Source organism: Coptis chinensis, chromosome 2 (assembly GCF_015680905.1).
Source record: "Coptis chinensis isolate HL-2020 chromosome 2, ASM1568090v1, whole genome shotgun sequence".
Taxonomy (NCBI): Eukaryota; Viridiplantae; Streptophyta; class Magnoliopsida; order Ranunculales; family Ranunculaceae; genus Coptis; species Coptis chinensis.
This window is the reverse complement of record NC_141457.1, coordinates 25,161,942-25,181,431: the sequence shown is the minus strand read 5'-3', so window position 1 is coordinate 25,181,431 and position 19,490 is coordinate 25,161,942. Positions and strand designations below refer to the sequence as shown.

At 37.2% G+C, this 19,490-nt stretch overlaps 1 protein-coding gene across 4 annotated transcripts; it reads left to right on the top strand.

Moving 5' to 3' along the window:
• Window positions 1-6,758: 6,758 nt before the first annotated feature.
• Window positions 6,759-18,849, top strand: LOC147515513 (coiled-coil domain-containing protein SCD2-like). Of its 4 annotated transcripts, none has more exons than XR_015210660.1 (18): window positions 6,760-7,288; window positions 7,374-7,492; window positions 7,734-7,809; window positions 8,015-8,056; window positions 8,205-8,267; window positions 8,591-8,640; window positions 8,762-8,789; window positions 11,951-12,025; window positions 12,150-12,260; window positions 12,345-12,405; window positions 13,776-13,892; window positions 14,033-14,154; window positions 15,743-15,812; window positions 16,012-16,053; window positions 16,603-16,643; window positions 17,221-17,275; window positions 17,402-17,528; window positions 18,470-18,849. XR_015210660.1 is itself a non-coding variant. In XM_086588142.1 (18 exons), exons 1-18 carry the CDS (start codon window positions 6,779-6,781, stop codon window positions 18,559-18,561), a joined length of 1,830 nt encoding a protein of 609 aa, XP_086444268.1. In that variant the 5' UTR covers window positions 6,765-6,778; the 3' UTR covers window positions 18,562-18,784. The 4 variants fall into 4 exon arrangements, 3 of the variants coding, with proteins under 3 accessions (XP_086444285.1, XP_086444268.1, XP_086444274.1); XM_086588142.1 differs by having other exon boundaries at window positions 6,765-7,288; window positions 17,221-17,304; window positions 18,470-18,784; XM_086588159.1 differs by lacking the exon at window positions 13,776-13,892 and having other exon boundaries at window positions 6,759-7,288; window positions 17,221-17,304; window positions 18,470-18,784.
• The last annotated feature ends 641 nt before the right edge of the window (window positions 18,850-19,490 follow it).

Genomic DNA, 19,490 nt, shown 5'->3' with positions numbered 1-19,490 from the left:
AAACAAGATATAACAACCTGTTTTTCTAACTAAGGAAGAAAGAAATTTTATTTCAATACTAGAAAGTGATGTCCACCATTAACATATTACAAGCTTTTTCTCTAAAAGCCAAAACTAAAATAAACTAAAAATTAAAGACTAAGTATTAAAATGGAACAAGAGTCAAGGCAGTTAATGTAGTGCATCCCCCTTTGTTTGTTTTCTTCTCTATTTGAGAGAAATCTCATTTTCTCCCACGTGAAACAAAAAATCTCATTTACTTCCTTCTTACCCACACAATCCAAAAACTTGGCACCTTGCTTCCTTTTGATTATTAGCACCTAATCTCATTAATTACATGCAAGGTGTCACTTTGGCACTAATTATTTGCATCTTTGTCTTGACTTGCATGATGACTCATCAACTCTGGCAGGCCCGCATGGTGGGTTCATGTGTTGTGTCTAGTGGCGGTCCGGTCTTTTGGTATTTTTGCAACTTCCTGCCAATGCATAGAGTTTGCCGCACTGATCATCTGAGCAGCTCACTTGTCGCATTCGGAGTCCTGGTTCAAGAGATATGAGCTTTGGCAGTTTGATGCTTCTGTGCACGTAATCCCATTTCTGACTGGATTCTGTACTGTTTGAGTCTTTGGGCTTTAGTCCGGATTTGTTGGGCTTTACATGGGCTTGATTGGAAGGCTTATGTATACTCCCTATTCCATGCTTAAATGTTGGCTTTATCATTATTTTTATATTAGTTGCTCCAACCTGCAAAAAGCACGAAGATGCGATTATTTCATGATTATTAAACACAAAATTGACCGAAATGTTACGTCTCTACGGGGTTTTATAATACAGTTTTGGGTGCTTCTCACACTTCATCAACTTCCTTCAGCACTTGTTGGTAGTAAAAAAAATCGTCACTACAATCACCGCCGAAGTTAGAAAAATCCTCCTTGAGACATATTAAGCTTGCATTGGTTATATATGCAAAGATAAAAGTTGTGGTAAATCCTCTTACACCTGTTGTTCTTGGAAATAATTTCAAACTTCAATTCCAAATGGTGAACGAAAAATGGTGGTTTTTCGTTACGAAAAATCCATACTTGTTTCAAATGTGCCATGTTAGGTCACTATGAAGTTGAATGCAAAAATCTGGAGGTTGCAAACAACACAAATGGATGTTTTTGGTTCGAGAACACACAAACATAGTTCAATCCCCACAAGTCAAATCTACCTCGCTAGAACAAGATGCATGAGCAACAATATAATATAGAAACAGAAAGGAATTGTTGACAACCCAATTGGTAGCCAAAAAACTTATGATAGAATTGGATGAGGTAGCTAACAATGAAGGTGATAGGGTTATATACTAAAAGCATTACTTTTGTAATAACTCTAATTCTTTATATTTTGAATGAGAATCATATGGGCAAATGTTATGCATATTATATATGTTATTAGTTATATGCATGTGTCTAATACTTTATATTGTAAATGATATGGTGTGTGGTGACACACAGAAGATCATATCATCAGTACCTTATAAAGTGTAAGTAAACGTTCACAACCTAGATGGATTTGGACAAACCATTGATACGATTGTAGTATAATCTGGTATTAGTCTATCTTGGCTATATGATTACACTAGTACACTTTGTGTGTATTGAACAGGACCAAGTGAGGTTGTTTCTCTTTATACTAACTAAATAAGATAACAAACGTCTCTGTTATTATGGATGTTTGTCCTCTTAATCCGGATATAATAATGGGCACTTACATGCATTGTACATTGCTTTAAATCATCAATGAGTGAGATTCATTTGTGAATCAATAAACTCGATGGATTGGGTAATGACATTGTATGTAAGGTGTGCTGTTGATTATAGAAGAAATCCGTGTCCAGCAAGAAGTCGGGCTAATGATGTCGCCTTGAGGAGCTCATAAAGATTGTCATGTAAACCCTACAAGTGGATTTGATCCGACATGACAATGAGGTTGAGTGATACTACTCAAGGACATAAGAAGTTGATTAATGTAGTTGTCAGTAACTTTACTTAATCAACGGGCATTCGATATCTTAAACACAGGGAGATCAACGAGCATATAATATAGAGCCCATAAACGCTGACACATAATTTGGGATTAGGGCAGTAGTGCAACAATGACCTTTAGTGAAATAAGCCATTTGTTGACAGACTTGGGCTGTGTGTTCTGGGCGAACATGGGAAGCCCAAGCCCGTCAGGAGGCCCAACCCTAATTTCTCCTCATGGTCCCTGTTGTAGCCTATAAAAAGAAACCTCTTTCTCTGGCCTTTTTTTCTAAGACATCACTCAAGCAAAAACATATCCAATTCGGTTCTAAGGTTGTGAGAGAGAGAGAGGCCAAGTGAGAAAGAAGAGGTTGGAAGATCATTGCCCACATAACGTCCACTCTGTGTATAGGAATACAACAGAAGATTAAGAGGTTGTTGATTCTGGATTCTTAGAGTTATCACAGCTGATCTACATGTATGATTTTCTATCCAAAATTGTGAGAACCCATTAATTCCGCTGCACATGGTTTTCACGGTTTGTAGAAATTTACATTCTGAAATAACGGTTCCTACAGAAGGAATCAAGATAGCCATAATAGACATGGAGCACCAAATAACACCCATGTCAAATGAGACGTTGAACGCATATGCACATGTTATGGAAACACAAATGCATGTTAAGGATAACCTGTAGAATTATGACAATTAAAATGATTCATGTGAAATAGTATTTGCTAAAGGGACACAGGGCATAGGGGTATTCAACAAAGGACAAGAGATATAGAAAAGGTAGATGACTTGATGGGGACTTCTCACAACAACGCCTTTATCAAATGATGATTTGACCAAGGAAAAAGTTGTGCCACAAAATAAGGAGAAAAACTGTTTTTATTTTCTCTGCAGAGTCCAACAATACCAAGACTCAAAAGCAACAAAAAGTCTTCCCAACTCTTAAAATCAAGTCTAAGGCACATAGGTCCCAATGGCACCATAACCCAATAAAAATGGGCCTTATCTTTGAGCAATTCAAAACGCTAATGGGTCTAAACTGGTCAGGGTCATTTGGGTTTTGATTGGGATGAGAACAAGGGTAATTTTCCCGATTAGACACCAATAATATCAATGTGTTCCCAATTGTAGGCACCGCCTTCTAATTTTGACTTTTCAATGTATCTTTTACCATTTTTGATTTCCAGAGAATGGCCACGTGGACCTGCAACATTGTTTCTTGTACCTTCAACAATTTCTCTCCTCTTTTACTTTAAAGTTGAAGTGATTTGATAGGTTTAATATTGTGTAGCACATTATTACCTTCGAGAAGAAGAGATGTAAATGAACAGTTAAGATTGTTTTGTAGTTTGCAAGATTGCTTACATTCACCGAGATTGGTTAGAAGACAATGAAGGGTCCAGATTAAGAGGAAATATTATGAGTTATTCTTTGATTATGAAGCAAAATATTATGATTAATAAGAAAAAAAATAAAACACCATAAAAATAAAACAATTAGGAATTAAATAAATTAAATAGTTGTAAAAGATGTCATTTTTACTAATTAAACCATAGAACAACAATCATGTTCTTCTTCAACAACCATTATCAACTCCAAACCAAAAACAACAAAAGACTAGACACAAAGAAACTAGGGCAAGAAACTAACATAACCATCAAAATTTCCATAACAAAGGACACATGACACAAAGAAACTGAAAGATCAGTCCATCTTCTTCATCGTCTTCATCTTCGTCCTTGTCCTCGTCCTCGTTCTTATCCCCATCATCAGAAGTGGAACTTGAACCATCATCATCCTCGTCTATCGGCACAGGTTTTTCATTACCATCAAAGAAATCTTCACACTACCATCAAAGTCCAACTGTGGGATGAATAAATATCCCATTGGTCTTCTTCTCCCTCTTCATCTGAATAATCAGTTGTCTCGACGAGATGATCACATCCTTGGCTGATTTGGTTAGTTTTGATGTCATCATCCAATAGTCATAGAAGTGTCTCCATACGTTCAGCCGGATACCATTCACAAGAGATGTCACTGGCATAGCTCTCTGGAAGTATCATCTTGTTCCAGCTCTCTATGTAATTTGTGTAACAAATGCCATACCTTCTCATTGTAGCAAATGCATAACTTCATGACTCTTTTAGAACCTTAACAAGCTTTGTGTAACACTTCGAATTGCTATAGTAAATCTGGCTCATGAATCTAACAAATTCTGCTTGTTCATAAGTTTCAACAACCCTCTTCACCTTCCCTTTTGTGTTTTCCTCACTAATATTAATGTTTGAGATGGGTTGTGCACAAAAACAATGAATAGCATTAGGAAATATTTTAGGCATGGTTGAATAATGCTCTGATGCCTATCAAATAGAATAACAAATTTATCCTCAGTCCCAATGACAAGGTCCCTCAACTTTTGCAGAAACCAATCTCATTGATCATTATTATTTTCTTTTGGGACTATGGCAAATGCAATGGGAAACACGTGGCTATCTCCTTTAGTCGTGATAGTAATGAGAATGACTAACTTGTACCTACCACTCATGAAAGTGCCATCGATCATAATCAATAGACGAAGACATTTTTTGTAAACTCAGACAGTGATGATGCCATAGCTCACAAACAACGTTCAAACCTGTGTTCAGGAGCGGACGATGTTAGCAGCTCAGTGTAACAATCTAGATCTACTCTTTTTAGTTATTTGCAATAATTTGGTAACATTTGGTATGACTGACTAAAACTTTCCCTTATCTATAGCCAAATAAGTGACACGAACATATGTTAGTTGTTGCTAGGATAGTGTTAAGGACGTTACCTTTTGCATTGTAATTTTTTTGGCTTTCCAACTCTATAAAATACTTTTATTTGGTGTGCGTTCTTCACCTCCAACTGCAAATGTTTTGGAGCCAGTTCAATATTGTCCCTAAGTTTCGATTTCACAAGTTCTGAAATACTTGATTTTGTGAACAACTATGTGTTTCTCTGAAGGTTATAATAACTTATATATCAAGACCAATAGTCAGCCGGCTTTGCAAACAAATGAAATGTGCAACCAGAAGACTTACACGTCATATATATATAGCCTTTGAGGAGAATTGCTCGTGAGACGTAGATCAAACATGTTTGCTATTGCGTGTGACTTCATGTCTTTGATAAGATTATCATCTCGAGTAAGATAGTGTTGTCCTACGTTAGGAGGAACACACTTCAGCTTCACATGAGGAGTTACATCCAAACCGTTATCTATAGGTGTCTTTGGACTATGGGAAGAGCGCAGAGGATCATATCCTTGATGCAAGTCTTCCGAATTTAGGTCCTTCACATCATCTACCATTTTCTCCATTCTAAAATCAGCTAGGTTCACTTGGGCCTTCCCCATCATTAACAACTGTCATAGGTGTGCCTCCCCAAAAGAACTCTTGACTACCGTTAGGAGTCGACCATACATCACAATCATCTCCATCCAATAATTGAACTTCAACTTCATCACCACCATTCAATACTTCAACTTCATCATCATCATCCACTACCTCCTCTTGAACTATCACAACTTCATCATCATCAGCTTCATCCAATACTTATACAACTTCTTCTTGAAAATTAACTGCATGTAGTATTTCAACTTCATCACCTTCATTATCGTCAATACTTAGATTGGTGACATTTCTATATTCCTCAGGGACCTTTCCAAACGTCGACAAGTTGTGAGGTTCAATGTGTTCAACCACGACATGAATCTCCACATCTTCCGATTGACGAGTCCCACTCTGAGTTAAAGGGTTGGTCAAAGGAACTTTTAAACCAAATATTCATAACTATCAGGAACTCAATCATGTACTCTCACTAAGAATAACCTAAATAAACTGAACTACCTTACTTACCTATTGTTTTGCCCACAAGGTTAAATTGGTTGGAAAAAAAAAATCTAACGAGCTAGAACATTTTCTTTCAAAAAAGTATGTTTTCCAGAAAAACTACTAGTTGTAATCGCGTCTTTAAACACCTCAATACAAACTTCTTTCTTCTTCACACTAGGTTGTCCACAACCCAAACTGTCATTGCTTTTCTTGGAGACTTTTTTTGTTTCTTAATCATGTTCAAAAAGTCAGTTTTTTTGTCGATTCGACAAGGGGACTTCTTCATTAAGTACCTCAAAGAAAAAGTTGATCTCGATGACACACCTTCCACAATACATATGAATTCTTCAACGGAAATATCCACATCATGAACTCTCAATTTCACCTCACCACCAGCATACTTCATCACCTCGTATTTGTCCGCTTTCATCTCCCCATTGTAGTGAATAAAAACATCAAAAGAAATACCTAACTAATACAATAAAAAAACATTTAAAAAAAGTTAAAAAAAAATGTCCCAAAATAAAAAGTTCTCACATTTAAGAAAACAAATCATGGAAACTAAACACAATTTATGACACAAACCATCTTAAATAATACCTTAAAATTAACTATAGAATCAACATGAAAACTACAACAATCAAATACTTCAAAATAACCATGAAACCTCAACCAAACCAAACTATGAAAATATTTAGTATTGAGATTTCCAAAGAGTATGATGTCATTATGGGCACTCTTGAAGCTTCAATATATCATTTGGACAACTTTGCCAAATAGGCTGAAAAGTTCATGTAAAATAAATGGCCGAAAACAATTGAATTAAAATTGTAAAATGGATCGTAGATCTGGTGGTCTTAAATGGGCCAGTTTTCGCGTTGACTGATTGAGTACTAGAATGAGGCATGTCCTATATAAAAGCCTTCCATTCTCCTCTTCCCAAGACAGACAAGAGCGCGCTCACCAAAAAGTTTCCATTTCTTACTCCGTATCCATCGTTTGCGGCACCCTCCTTCTCTTCTTGAAACTCCCCGCAAAGTCAACCATGTCAATGCCTATATTTTCCATCATTCCACTTCACTCATTACTACTACTACTCAAAAGTCAAAACCAAGAACTGAAACTTGTTCTACTCTTTCCATGCAATATATATATGGCTGCTACAGCGGAACTAACGAAGATTAGAAGAACACAAAATATGGCGGCCAAAGCTGCGGCTCAACGGCTAGCTCAAGTCATGGCGTCACAGAATGCTGGTGATCATGAACAAGAAGAAGAAGAAGAAGAGGATGGTGATACTAGTTTTGGGTTTCGACATAGTGGTCCTACGACTAAGTCTCTGTCAGTTAATATACCAGCAATATCAACTGCTAGGATTACTAGTAATAATAAATCTCGGTCACCTTCGGTAATTCCAATCATTTCTTTTTATGTTCTTTGGCATTCAACCATTCAGTTCTAATAAACGTGTTTAGTTTGTGAATTTCTATTAGCTGGGCCGACACTTTGTGGAGCCTGTTCCATCTTTTCAAACTGGGAGGCCATCGTCTCTGAGGATCCCAATTACTATACCACAACTAGACCCTCAAAGCAATAGGCAGAGAGATAACTGGTAATGATTTCTCTTACTCTGTGTTATGAAAGGTTAAGATCTATATTTGGTTTCTTCTCATTTAAGCATACCCTTTTGACCACGGTACAGTTAGTGGTTATAATGGTTTCCTACTGGTTATAACCTGGTAGTTCAGTATGTTCAATAGAGTCACTGGATGGGGAACTTGACAATTCCTTTCAACTTGTCAAACTGAGAGTAATATCCTTTTAGTAATTCCAATGTAAAACTTGTATTGCAGGTATCTGCCAGAGCTGGAACCTCTCAACATAAACAATTCAGGAAATCAGCATCAAACTGGTGCAATTCAAGATGAGGTATATATGTAACTTTCTTTTGGTAGTCATCTTATTTGAAATATCTAGGAAACTTATTGCCCTGGGTAAACTCATACAGTATGTCAATATGACTACTCTGAGCATGTAGACTATAAGAAAAATGAGCATTAAGTTGGATTCCTGTGATTAAGGGATGAATTTATGTCTTGATTGATTGATAAGCTGACATTAACTCGTATTGCAGCTTGATATGCTTCATGAAGAGAATGAGAATTTTCTTGATAAGGTGTGCGCTTTCTTATTCCGTTTAATTTTTCAAAAAAATTTATGAGGCCCACCTGCAAAAAATAAGAAAAAGAGAAAGTAAATATTATATGCCTGCTATGTAATCTAAGATGTCCTTGACACTCGCATTGGTATCTCATTGTATGCAGCTCCGAATTGCTGAAGTAAGATGTGAGGAAGCTGAGGCCAGAGTTAGGGAGCTAGAAAAACAGGTAGTTTTATTTCATTGAATAATTCTAGATATAATATGATATGATATGATATAGTACAATTAGTGTCTGTTGTACCTCTTCCGAATGTTGAATTATGTTTTCCCATTTGATGAGGATCTAAAGATGCAATTTGAAGTTGTAGGCAGACACCCCCCCTCCCCCTCTTATTGATCTCATACATGTTAATAAATTTTTGGTTTAATTTCTGGTACCGTCATTATCCTTCACATGTGCAAAAGCAATTTTGGTCATCAAACTCTCAGTAGTTTATTCATGTTTTCACTTGATTGCCTTTCTCATCGTTTATATCTGATGTTTTATAGATCGCTGCTCTTGGAGATGGTGTGTCACTCGAAACTAAATTGTTGAGCAGGTAATTTTATGGTTTAGTAGTAAAAATGCAAAAGCTATTTTTCAATGTATAGGTTATGATATCTTAGGTTATGATATTTTTCAATGTATAGGTTATGATATCTTATGTTATTCAACTGCAGAAAGGAAGCAGCACTTCGTCAGAGAGAGGTACATTAGAAGCACTTACTGATATTTGGTTTCTAACACTGTAATGAATGCGGGATATGGCCAGAACTCTGCAAGGGACTCTTTACATAAATTCAAGACAATTCTGTAAGGTTTAGTGGAAAATACAGATATTGACACTGAAAAAGATATAACAGATATTCATATATTTGCAGAAGTGATGCAACCAAATGCAAGTGCAAAATGCAGAACCCATAACGTGGCATCACATGAATCTGAAATTTACTGCATAGTTAACAGTTAAGAAACAAATGTTATTCAAATGTTCATACCTTTCTAAACAAAAACGAATAAGAAACTTCTTCAAGTAATGGTTATTGAGGAATCCAAAGTAGAAGTCGAAGTATCTCAAAGCTATGGTTATAAGGTTATTGCCAGTTAAAATTTTACTGTGATTCTATGGTACAACCAAGATAGTCATCTAGGGTTAAGTAAATTAGTAAAGGAAGGGTCAGAAAAATGCGGTTAGTTAGCATATATGTCAGTAATTGATTGTCAACATGTGGTTATGTATTGGTTTGTAATTTCCCCGAGGTATGCCAGAACAGTGCCTAGCCAAAAGGAGGCGAAGGTTGCACCAGGAGTTTAGTCCTGCATCTGTTAGGAACTTTCCAAGACATTCATAAATTATAAGTTATTGGTAGGACTCTACTTAGCACCAAGGCCTTTCAGGAGAATGGCACTTCTTTTGGGAGGTGGTTAAGTGGGACAAATCTAAAGCCTTAGAGTGGAGCAGGTCGTCAAAGGTGGTATCTGAGACGAGGAGGGCGCTTGCTAAAGGTCATTGTGATACCCGTAGGTCATGCTAGAAAGGCGCCTAGGCCAAAGGATACTGAAGGTTGGGCCTGGAGGTTCAGCTCAACATTGGTTATGTTTTCTGCAACGTTCCAAGACTTGCGCTCATAAGTGACTACCCTGACTCTACGTAGAACCAAATCTCTTTTTAGGAAAGTTCCACACAATTATGTGGGGACAATCTCTGCAATGGAACATGTTTCAGAATTTCTCAATTCTACTGTATCATGTACCGTAGTTAGTTTTTTCCTTTTTCTTTTCTGTGAGTTTGTATTGTATATGAATATATATGAATGCTAGCATATGCAAAACATCTGTAACAGAGTAAAAGCTATACACTGAGTAATGTTAGCTTAAATGTGAAAGATTCAAAGCGCGTATACTTAAAATAGTTACTATTGTAAGAGAATAAGTCTAAGAGAAAATAATGAATTGGTTTATTCTTCTTTGTGAGGTATATTTATAATACTTACATAAGTTGACATGTGCATGGCATGTGCCGACTATACTATATATAAAACACAAATACCATATAAATGAATACACGAAAGGGATGCTTTTACACTCCCCCGCAAACTTGGCAGTCTCTGCTGAACAAGTTTGGAGTCTAGAATCTGAAAGTGGTGCATGTGCATCCCTTTAGTAAAGATGTCCACAGTTTGATCAACAGAAGGAACAAAGCGAACAAGGTGAGTGCCAGAAACAACACGCTCCCTAACAAAATGGTAGTCCAATTCAATGTGCTTTGTACGAACATGAAAAACTGGATTAGAAGCCATGTAGGTGGTGCTGAGATTATCACAATAGAGTGTGATCGGTCTAGAGAAAGGAAGCTGAAGATCAAATAGAAGATAACCAATCCACACTATCTCACCACTAGAGCGTGAGACAGTGTGCTGCTCCTTTGCAGTCCAAGAGATGAGATTTGGACCCAATAACACACAATAACCAATAGTGGAGTGACGAGTATCCAGACAACCAGCCCAGTCTGCATCAGAATAGGCATGGATGGAAAGAGTACCAGTAGAGGGCCGGAAAACCAAGCCAAATTCCAACGTACCCTTAAGGTAACTCAATATCCTCTTGACAGCAAAAAGATGATCTGTATGGGGAGAACTAACAAATTGAGCAACATGATGGACAACAAATGCGATGTCAGGCCGTGTAAGAGTGAGATACTGGAGGGAACCAACTAGATGATGGAACTCAGATGCATCTGTTAAGGGAGTACCATTAGTACCTGAAAGTTGAGTCTTGGCACTTAGAGGAGTCCCACAAGGTTTACAATCAAGCATGCTACTTTGCTGAAGGATCTCCATGGTGTACTTAGTCTGTGATAAGTGCAAGCCGGGTTTCATAGGTAAGACCTCAATACCCAGAAAGTAGTGGAGAGCACCAAGGTCCTTGATTTCAAACTCGCGCCCAGGGGTGGAGATAAAGGAAGAGATTAAGGCGGGTGTGTTTCCAGTGAGAACAATGCCATCCACGTAAAGAAGGAAAATCATAAGTTGACATGTGCATGGCATGTGCCGATTCATTTATAACTATATCTGATTTCTCATGAAGAGTAACACTAGAAGCATCAAATATAACTTTGGCAGTTTATTTTTATACTTTTACAATAGAAATATAGTAGGCATTACAGATTATGCGTTTCACATATCGTATTGTACGGTGTATCTTGTCATGTCGTAAGCATTGTTGCATACTTACATTGAATCATTTAAGAAGATAAGCTATTACGTATTTTATCCTTTTACCTATCCTATCGATAGTGTCATACTGGTTAGTGTCACAACTATGATAACAATTTTAGATTCCGTGATCCTGTTAATTTGAAATTCCTGTTCAGTTTCCTACTAGACTTACCTGTGTGGCTATGTTACTTGGATACTTGTTCATGTATTACTAAATTAGACCCTTGCTAAGGAAGAAAGAGTTGGATGGCAACTGATGAGTGCGTGTAGGGGAGCCAACCTAGGTGGGATGTCTTAGTTTTCATGAAGGTGCCTGTAGACACCCTATTTTTGGGTTATGTAATTTTCATGCCATTAATGATTTTATGTTATCAATAAGAAAGCGTGGTTTTCTTCATTTTCATTCAATTTATATCTTTTCTTCGTTTTTATTAGAAGACTTGCCGCATAGTGAAGAACTATAACTAAAATCAACTTTTGCCGTTGGGGTTGTGGTTTTTGTTGCTGGGTTTTTGTGTTATAATCAGATATGACTTGCATACATGGCAAGTCATATATGACACAACCATTGGCAATGCTCTTATTGTACATTTATTTAACTTTCCTCGGGACTTCATATGGGGTCAATTGAAAACGTGGTTCTTTCTTCAGGTGGCTCTGAAAACCGCACTACAAACCAAGGATGGGAGAGATGAGGAAATTATGACTCTCCAAACAGAATTTGAGGTATCTTAGCAATATATTGTCATCTGTGCTCTACTATGGTTTCATGCTTTGTTGAATTTATCCAAATGTTTCCTTTTGTCTTCTTTGGTTTACTTTTGGTGTTATAATTTGTCTTCTTCATCAGAATGTAAAAGAAGAGGCTGCATCTATGATAGAACAGCTTCATGGGGCTGAGTCTGAAGCAAAAGCTCTTCGCTCAATGACACAGCGAATGATTTTGACTCAGGAAGAGATGGTATATGTGTATCGCCTTTCTCTTTTTCAGATAGGGAAGTATGGTTTCCCTGTGGAGTGGATAACATATCTGTTTCTGTCTCAGGAGGAAGTTGTTCTCAGGAGGTGTTGGCTTGCTCGCTATTGGGGTTTAGCTGCGCAACATGGTAATTCACCCTGTCAAGGTTCTTTTTGAAATTATCTTGGGGGTATATGTTCTCATCATATGTGGTAATTAAATCCATATCTTTAAAACAATAATTGCATTATACTTGTATCAGTTGGTGTGGTGATGGCTCTATATGTACCATTGCACTTTTAGATTAGCTTCATGTTGCGTTGTGATTGGCTTAGTTGGAAGTATTTTGTTGTGCTTGAGGGATATTAGATTGAAAAGAGGTGTGTTTATAGAGTTCAAGATACAACTCACTTAGCCAGTCATCGTGATCGAGTGAGTTGTTCTGAGTAGGGGGGACTCTTGAGATAGAAGCTGCAACTTCTCTCCGGTGAGTTCTCCCTAGGTTCATTATTCCTTTGTTGGTGGGACTGGTGTAGAAAAAGAAGCTCGAGCTTTGATGAACCATTCAGCTGGGGAGCTGCAGAAAAATGGGTATATTAACCAGGCATACGCCTTACTCAAGTCTTTAGGGTATGCAACGCTGCGACATTGCACCTAGCCATGGTTGTGGACTTCATGAAGATCTTTGGCTTGCTATGTTCTCAATGTTGTTGGAACAATGTGTTTTGACCTTACTTGCACTAGAGGTCTAGAGGCTATAGGTGAACTAGAGCCTTGTCTTTGTGTTTTTGGTTTTGTGTGTGCGTGTGTTTTTGCTTTCTCTTATGGTCTTATTGGAAATTTTAAGAGAGGAAAGGCTATTTAATTGCGAGAGATCCTTATGAGTGCAAGCGTCGTCTGCCTCAACCCCAAACTCTGTTCAAACGAAAGAAAGGCACCCAGAAGAATTAGCTGAAGCTAGTTTTTCACGACCAAAGACCCCATCCTGTTACCCAGCACTTCTCTTTTGAATATTCTTTGGTACTTCTTCAACTTATCAGTCCTCCACGCTTTCCAAAGATCTTGTAATCCTCTTTTCTTATTCTCCGCCTCTTTGGCTTCTTCCGAAAATGCTTCGAAATGCTCCACCAACGATCGGTTGTCTACAAGAAGTTCAGTAACAAACATGTCCTTCAACTATCTCTCTTTATTTTTCCTCTTGTGCATTGAAACATCGAAAAATCTGCTCCTTCACCAATGCTGCTTCTAAGTACAGTAGCATTGCATCCTGAGCTTAACACCTTAGTACTCTTGTATCTGGTTCTAGACCAACTTGATCAGTCGACTTTCATTGAATTCCAGCAGGTGTTTCCAGTCTGATGCTGTGGTGTTCAGAATGATTTTTTGATATTTTATCAAATTTCCCAACAATTTAAAGTTTTGACATTTTGTTGACTCACGAATTGCATCAGTCTGATTGAATGGTTAGTTCTAGTTTGGAATCATAACTGACTAGCTTTCCTTGCCTATATTATTTAGGTATCTGTACCGATATTGCGGTAACAAAATATGAGCACTGGTCATCATTGGCGCCACTTCCCTTTGAAGTCGTCATTTCTGCTGGCCAAAAGGCTAAAGAAGAATCTAGTAACAGAGGTCAATCATCATATATTTGTTTTATGCTTGTTGTAGTTCCCTTCTTTCTGGGAAAAGAGAAACGTTTCAATTTTTGCAGTAAATAATTCTGGAAAGGATGGTGCTTATTGCAGTACATTCTGTCCTACCAACTTGAGCAGGTGACAGGGATCCAGAGGAAAGGAGCAAGCTTGCACGGGATTTAAGTGGTCTAACTGGAGAAGGCAATGTCGAAAGCATGCTTTCAGTGGAAATGGGATTAAAAGAACTAGCATACTTAGAGGTATCTTTTATACTTTTATTTAGTTTCTCCACTTATTTCAAGGCCTTAGTTGTCCCTCAACCCAGAAAAATGTTGTGGTCGTTGGTTCAAGTGTTTGTATAAAGGTGGAAAACTTCTACTTTGAGGAATTCTTATTCTGAAATGGCAACGACACAGTGAAATTTAAGTGATAACTGATAAGTGATATTGACATGGGTACCAAGTGTGAAGTGTTCAACATGAAATTTTAAAAGCACTTGGATACGGGGACACAATAGTGTTGATTAAAATTAAAACTAGCTTATTTCAACAGCTATCGATATCCATTTTAAGATATAATTTATTTTGAACTCAAGGACTGCTTATCAGCTATTTTAGATTAACCACTAGTCTATATTTAACCCATAATTTAGACGAAGAGAATAATATTTCTTTCATTCTCTGTTCTTTTTCTGCCTTAACTCGTGGAAGGAATATAAGTTTTCTCATCTCTCCAAGTTTCTTAGCTTTATACCTATATAATGTGCATCAGTGAGTGTTTGTGCATCTGACACTAGTAGTCCTGTGTTCGATTGTTCAACAGACTTTTCTTTTGGAAGTATGAAATATTGATGTTACATAGGGTAAACCATATTTTTTATAATAAGAAAGATGCAACATATCATTAATAATAAGAAGTGCAAGAAAGAAGAAGAGGTCAGTGTAGGATTCCTAGAGGGTTCAATGCAATGACCGGCCTTCACAAGTTTTTTATCCTAAAATAGTTTGTATGGTGGTCCTCTACTTTATATGACAACAGAGGCAGCTGACTAAGGTATTTAAGTTATCAAGTCCTAACTGGAATACTGGATCCTATGGTTTGCTAGTAAGTCAGCTGACAATTTGACTTTCCTCAAGTAGATGAAAGGAACACATGATTGAAAGAGTTTAAGACTTGCTTCCACCTATTTATCATGGGCCAAGTTATTTCCCGTCTTTCGAAAGTGTGTACTGCTCGATCCACAGATTGGTCCAGCACTTGCTAACTGCTCGCTCCCACTACAATGGCCCAACACTCAGCCATCTCAAAGACATGACCCTGATGATCTTTGAAAGCAGCAGCCGCTGCTGGTCCAGGATTACCTTTGGCAGCTTGATCAATATTATTTTGTTCAATGATTGTGAGATGGAGCGATACATTTACACTCTTCCATAGATGGTGCTTTGGGTGGCCTCATCCTCATATAAGCTTACCAGTAACAGCTCTATCATTTGTATTATGCTTTGTACCCTTTGACAAGATTTCAGTGCAGTACAGCCACCTCTTAATTACTAGCTAGCATTTAGTCTTGGAAAAAACCCTGCCTTCATGGATTCTCTTGTTATCCAAAAACTAAGAGAAAAGGAAGTAAATAAGATAGTAAGTGTTCATGCACAGTTTATCAACATTAGTTTCATAAACTTTGTGGAATTCTTTTCCCAGACAGTACTCTTATTCAAGAAGCAAGATATTGTAGACTTCGGGTTATGTTTCCATTCATTCGTGTCATATCAACTCTTTGTTTACACTGCCATTCATCTTCTCTTATTTGTGTAAATCACTAGCAAAGTTTGTTTGTTTTTCTTCAAGATTGAGGATGCTGTCATGCTTGCATTAGCCCAAAACCGGCGTCCAAGTTTGTTCCGTCAATCAATCTCAGGTTATTTCTATCCCATGACGTTCCCCTTGTATCTTTGGGAAATTGGCAAGATGAACATCCTGTGTTTTTACATCAGCAAAGAACACTTTTATGATTTTACAATTTTATGATTTTGAATTCGTTTAGTGTTGCCCTTTTTATTAGATACTTGACAGGCGCGAACTTAATGTATGTATGGTTTTGATGTTTCCCTCATCAGATCCCAGATCACCTGGTGACACAAAGTATATGGAGGCATTTGGTAATGATCTTAATTTTCCACTGAAATTTTGCTTTGGTGTGTGAATGTAAATGACAGATAGCTACTCTGCTTCCATTTCATTACCATCCCAATGAAATAATAAACAAAATTTCTTGCGGAACGTTTTTCAATTTCATTATCTTGTACCATATTTACTATTTTTCTTTCGTCATTTTCTGATGAGAATACTTAACAAAATTCCCTGAAGTTTTAAGATAAAGAGCTGTAGTATGGATTAGTTGTCATTGAACGACGCGCTGTTAGGGAACTGTAAGATTGAATCTATCCCTGCATCTTACTGTCAAAGCGAAGGGAGTTAACCATTTATGACTATAGGATTTGATTGAATTGGATAGTTAGACTAATTGAATTATTTGGCCTCCACTTCCTGCATGTACCACACGACTATAGTAATAGTAAGTCATCCTTTTAGAGTGGGGGTTCAAAGCCTTCCTTGACCTATCACAAGGAGTAGTGGGTGTTTCTCTTCCTCAATTGTTTAGTATGTGCATCTTTCAGTCACGGAATTTCAACAATGTTTTCTTGCAGAGTTAGGACAAGAGGAGGCAGAAGATGTTCTTTTCAAGGAGGTCTGTTGTTAGCTCAAATGCTATTTTTGGATGCTAAGTTTTGAGTTATCCGTCTTCCCAGTCTTTGGGGGGTTTGCTTATAATCTGTCAGCTTTTGTGTTTTACTGACTCCGATTTACTTGTCTTGGTAGATTACTTATTTGTGTTGTGTTGCATCCACTTGCGCATGTCTGTCTCTTTGTTTTGTCACGCCATATGACACACGCCATTAAATCCACATGGAGGTGAATAAAGGGATTATTTTCAGTGAACCTGTCATCCTTGCTAAAGATCAACTCTTTCGAAAACTTCTAACCATGTTGAATTTAAAGCTTAGCTATCATTGAGGTTCAGAATTGAAGATTTCTTAAAGTTCATACCGTGTTTCCAAAGAACCGGTAACGTCATGATGGACTGATTTTTTCCTGAAAGCATTTCTTTTATTCCACGACTGTTCTCCATGTGGCTTTTATGAGTTTGCACCATGCAATTTTTGGTTTTGCATCGTCTTTTGGGATCACAAGAGATATTTTGAAATTGTCCGATCTCTTTATCGTCTTGGCATGAATAATGCGTTATCTAATTTTGTCTTCTATAGAACCAAGAGATTGCAGTGAGGTATACTGAAAGGAGCAACCTATGTCTCCGGGAAGGTCTTGTGTTGACTTACTTGCAGTTTGCGGTTGCTAAACTTTTATTTTGAGATCTTTTGGTAGTACAAAAATATTTGTTTTGGTTTGAATCTTGCAATTCCAATGGCTCGTCTTTGCTGCATGTAGGCGTGGCTTACGTATATGTGGAGAAGAGCAAAAGAACATGATTTAGAAAAAGATATTGCAGAAGACAGGCTCCAATTTTGGATCAGACGGGGTGGCAAGTCACCAACTTCACATGATATTGTCATTCGTAAGTATTTCCAACTTGTCTATATTCACTTGACTGTTCTCTGAAAATATTATCTACATCTACCGCCCTGGTCACCACTTTTCTTTACCTTAATTAGAATTAAAATAGTTCAGATAGTCGTCTCATTTCTTTGTTGTTGGAATCCAACTCTTCCTTTATGCGCCTTTCTCTGTTATGTTAATATCTTTCGTGCTTGATCCTTTTTTATTATTATTCTACCAATTCCTAGTCGTATTTTTTATTCATCACGTCAGTCTAGTTCTTTCTGTTCATTTATATGCAAGAGCATTGAACATTCGTCTAACGCATTACACTCTCTTACATTCTTCCTAGTGGAGCACTGGAGCCTCATTTTTAGACTTTCTTTTTTAAGAAAAGAAAACGTTTCTCATGTATTCACTATCAACATAGATGCTAATTCAATCAAAGCTTTTATCAATGCCAAAGTACAACTTCATTGGGTTTTGTGCCAGAAACTGATAACACATCGTCTAAATCAAGATCAACCAAAATTTGTTATGCAATCTTCGCTTTGTACCAAATTACCCGCCATTTCCTTGAACAAACTTATATTAGCCCTATTTGCCTTTTGATTTTCCAAGTTACCATTTACCAAGCATAAGTCCAGTTCTAGTTTTCACTAACAAGTTCAGTGATACTTCACAGCTATCGTTGTAGGTCTGTACCTATTGAGATCATCCCCCCCTCCCCCCCGGCGTAAGCCTCATTGTTTCGTGTTAAACTATTCTGTATCTTGAATATTTTGTTCCAAACATACTTAAAGAAGAATCTCCTCTTGTCGTAGTCTGTCTTTTTTTTCGACACGCTATCTATGGTTATATTGTTGTATTTGTTTTTTCTATAGCTCATTGTTTCATTTCCAACTATATATTTTTATTTTTTATTTTATTTTATTTTTTGTTTCAATACAACTTGAACAGTGGAGAGAGGTTTGATGGAGCTGAGGAAGCTAGGGATAGAGCAGCAGTTATGGGAAATTTCTCGCAAGGAATTCGATCCGAGCAGGATTTGAAACACACGAAGTTATGGATGCTAAGCAGTTATAGTAAGAATAGATCGATGAAAGCAACAACTCTAAGGAACTATCCACTTCCATTTTTAGTTTCTCTGTACTTTACTTATTCACGGGGACACAAAACTTTTTGTTGTTGGTAAAGAAGATGGTTATATAATACTAATTGCATGCAAACATGGTTATATATATTACTAAAGCAAACCAGCATTCTGGATGTTGATGAAAGGAATGGAACTATGGAAGTATAATATAGTTGTGCTATAAATAATTAAACTTTGTGGCTGATGCACTTGCTTTCCAACTAACTGAAACCATAGTACTGGAGTGAAGTTGTCGGTAGTTATACTGGGATGCAACATTCGGAGTTTATTCAGATTTTACCCTCGCTCGTGTTTGTTGGAGTTTCTTACTGAGTTTCTTGGTGCACTCATTGTAATGGTTGTTTGTTCAGTTGTAAACCACTTGAAATGATCTTTATCAAAAATAGGAAATGAGAAAAAGGCTTAGTAAAAGTTGTCAACCATTTTCTGTTTATTTATAATATCTGTTGCAAGCCTCGAAATTTCCAGAATTTTCACCATACAATAATATTCGCGGTTCTTTTGAACTTCTATCTCGTAACCCTTTTTCAATTCCCTTTGCCAGTGAAGATATGGCAAATACCAAAGCCTTGGGCCTATCAATTCCCAAGGCTTCACCAGTAGGTCATTGGACACCTTCAATAATATTTGTCTCGATTCAATCAGATTCTTCATCCCTAAACTCTTATCATCCGTACTGTGTACGATCATCCAGAGAACTAACCATAAATTCTGACTGAGAGAGGAATGGAGAACGTTTTGGGTCCTGGGCCCTGGCAGTTGAGTAGAGCAAGTTTGAGATGAATATGTCCATTTCTACGCATTACTTGCAAATGAAGTTTCTAA

Coding starts and splice junctions, on each gene's coding strand:
- LOC147515513 (XM_086588142.1), top strand. CDS start 6,779: ATGAGGCATGTCCTATATAAAAGCCTTCCATTCTCCTCTTCCCAAGAC. Junction 8,641..8,761: donor GAAACTAAATTGTTGAGCAG/GTAATTTTATGG, acceptor ATTCAACTGCAG/AAAGGAAGCAGCACTTCGTC. Junction 14,155..15,742: donor AAGAACTAGCATACTTAGAG/GTATCTTTTATA, acceptor TTTTTCTTCAAG/ATTGAGGATGCTGTCATGCT.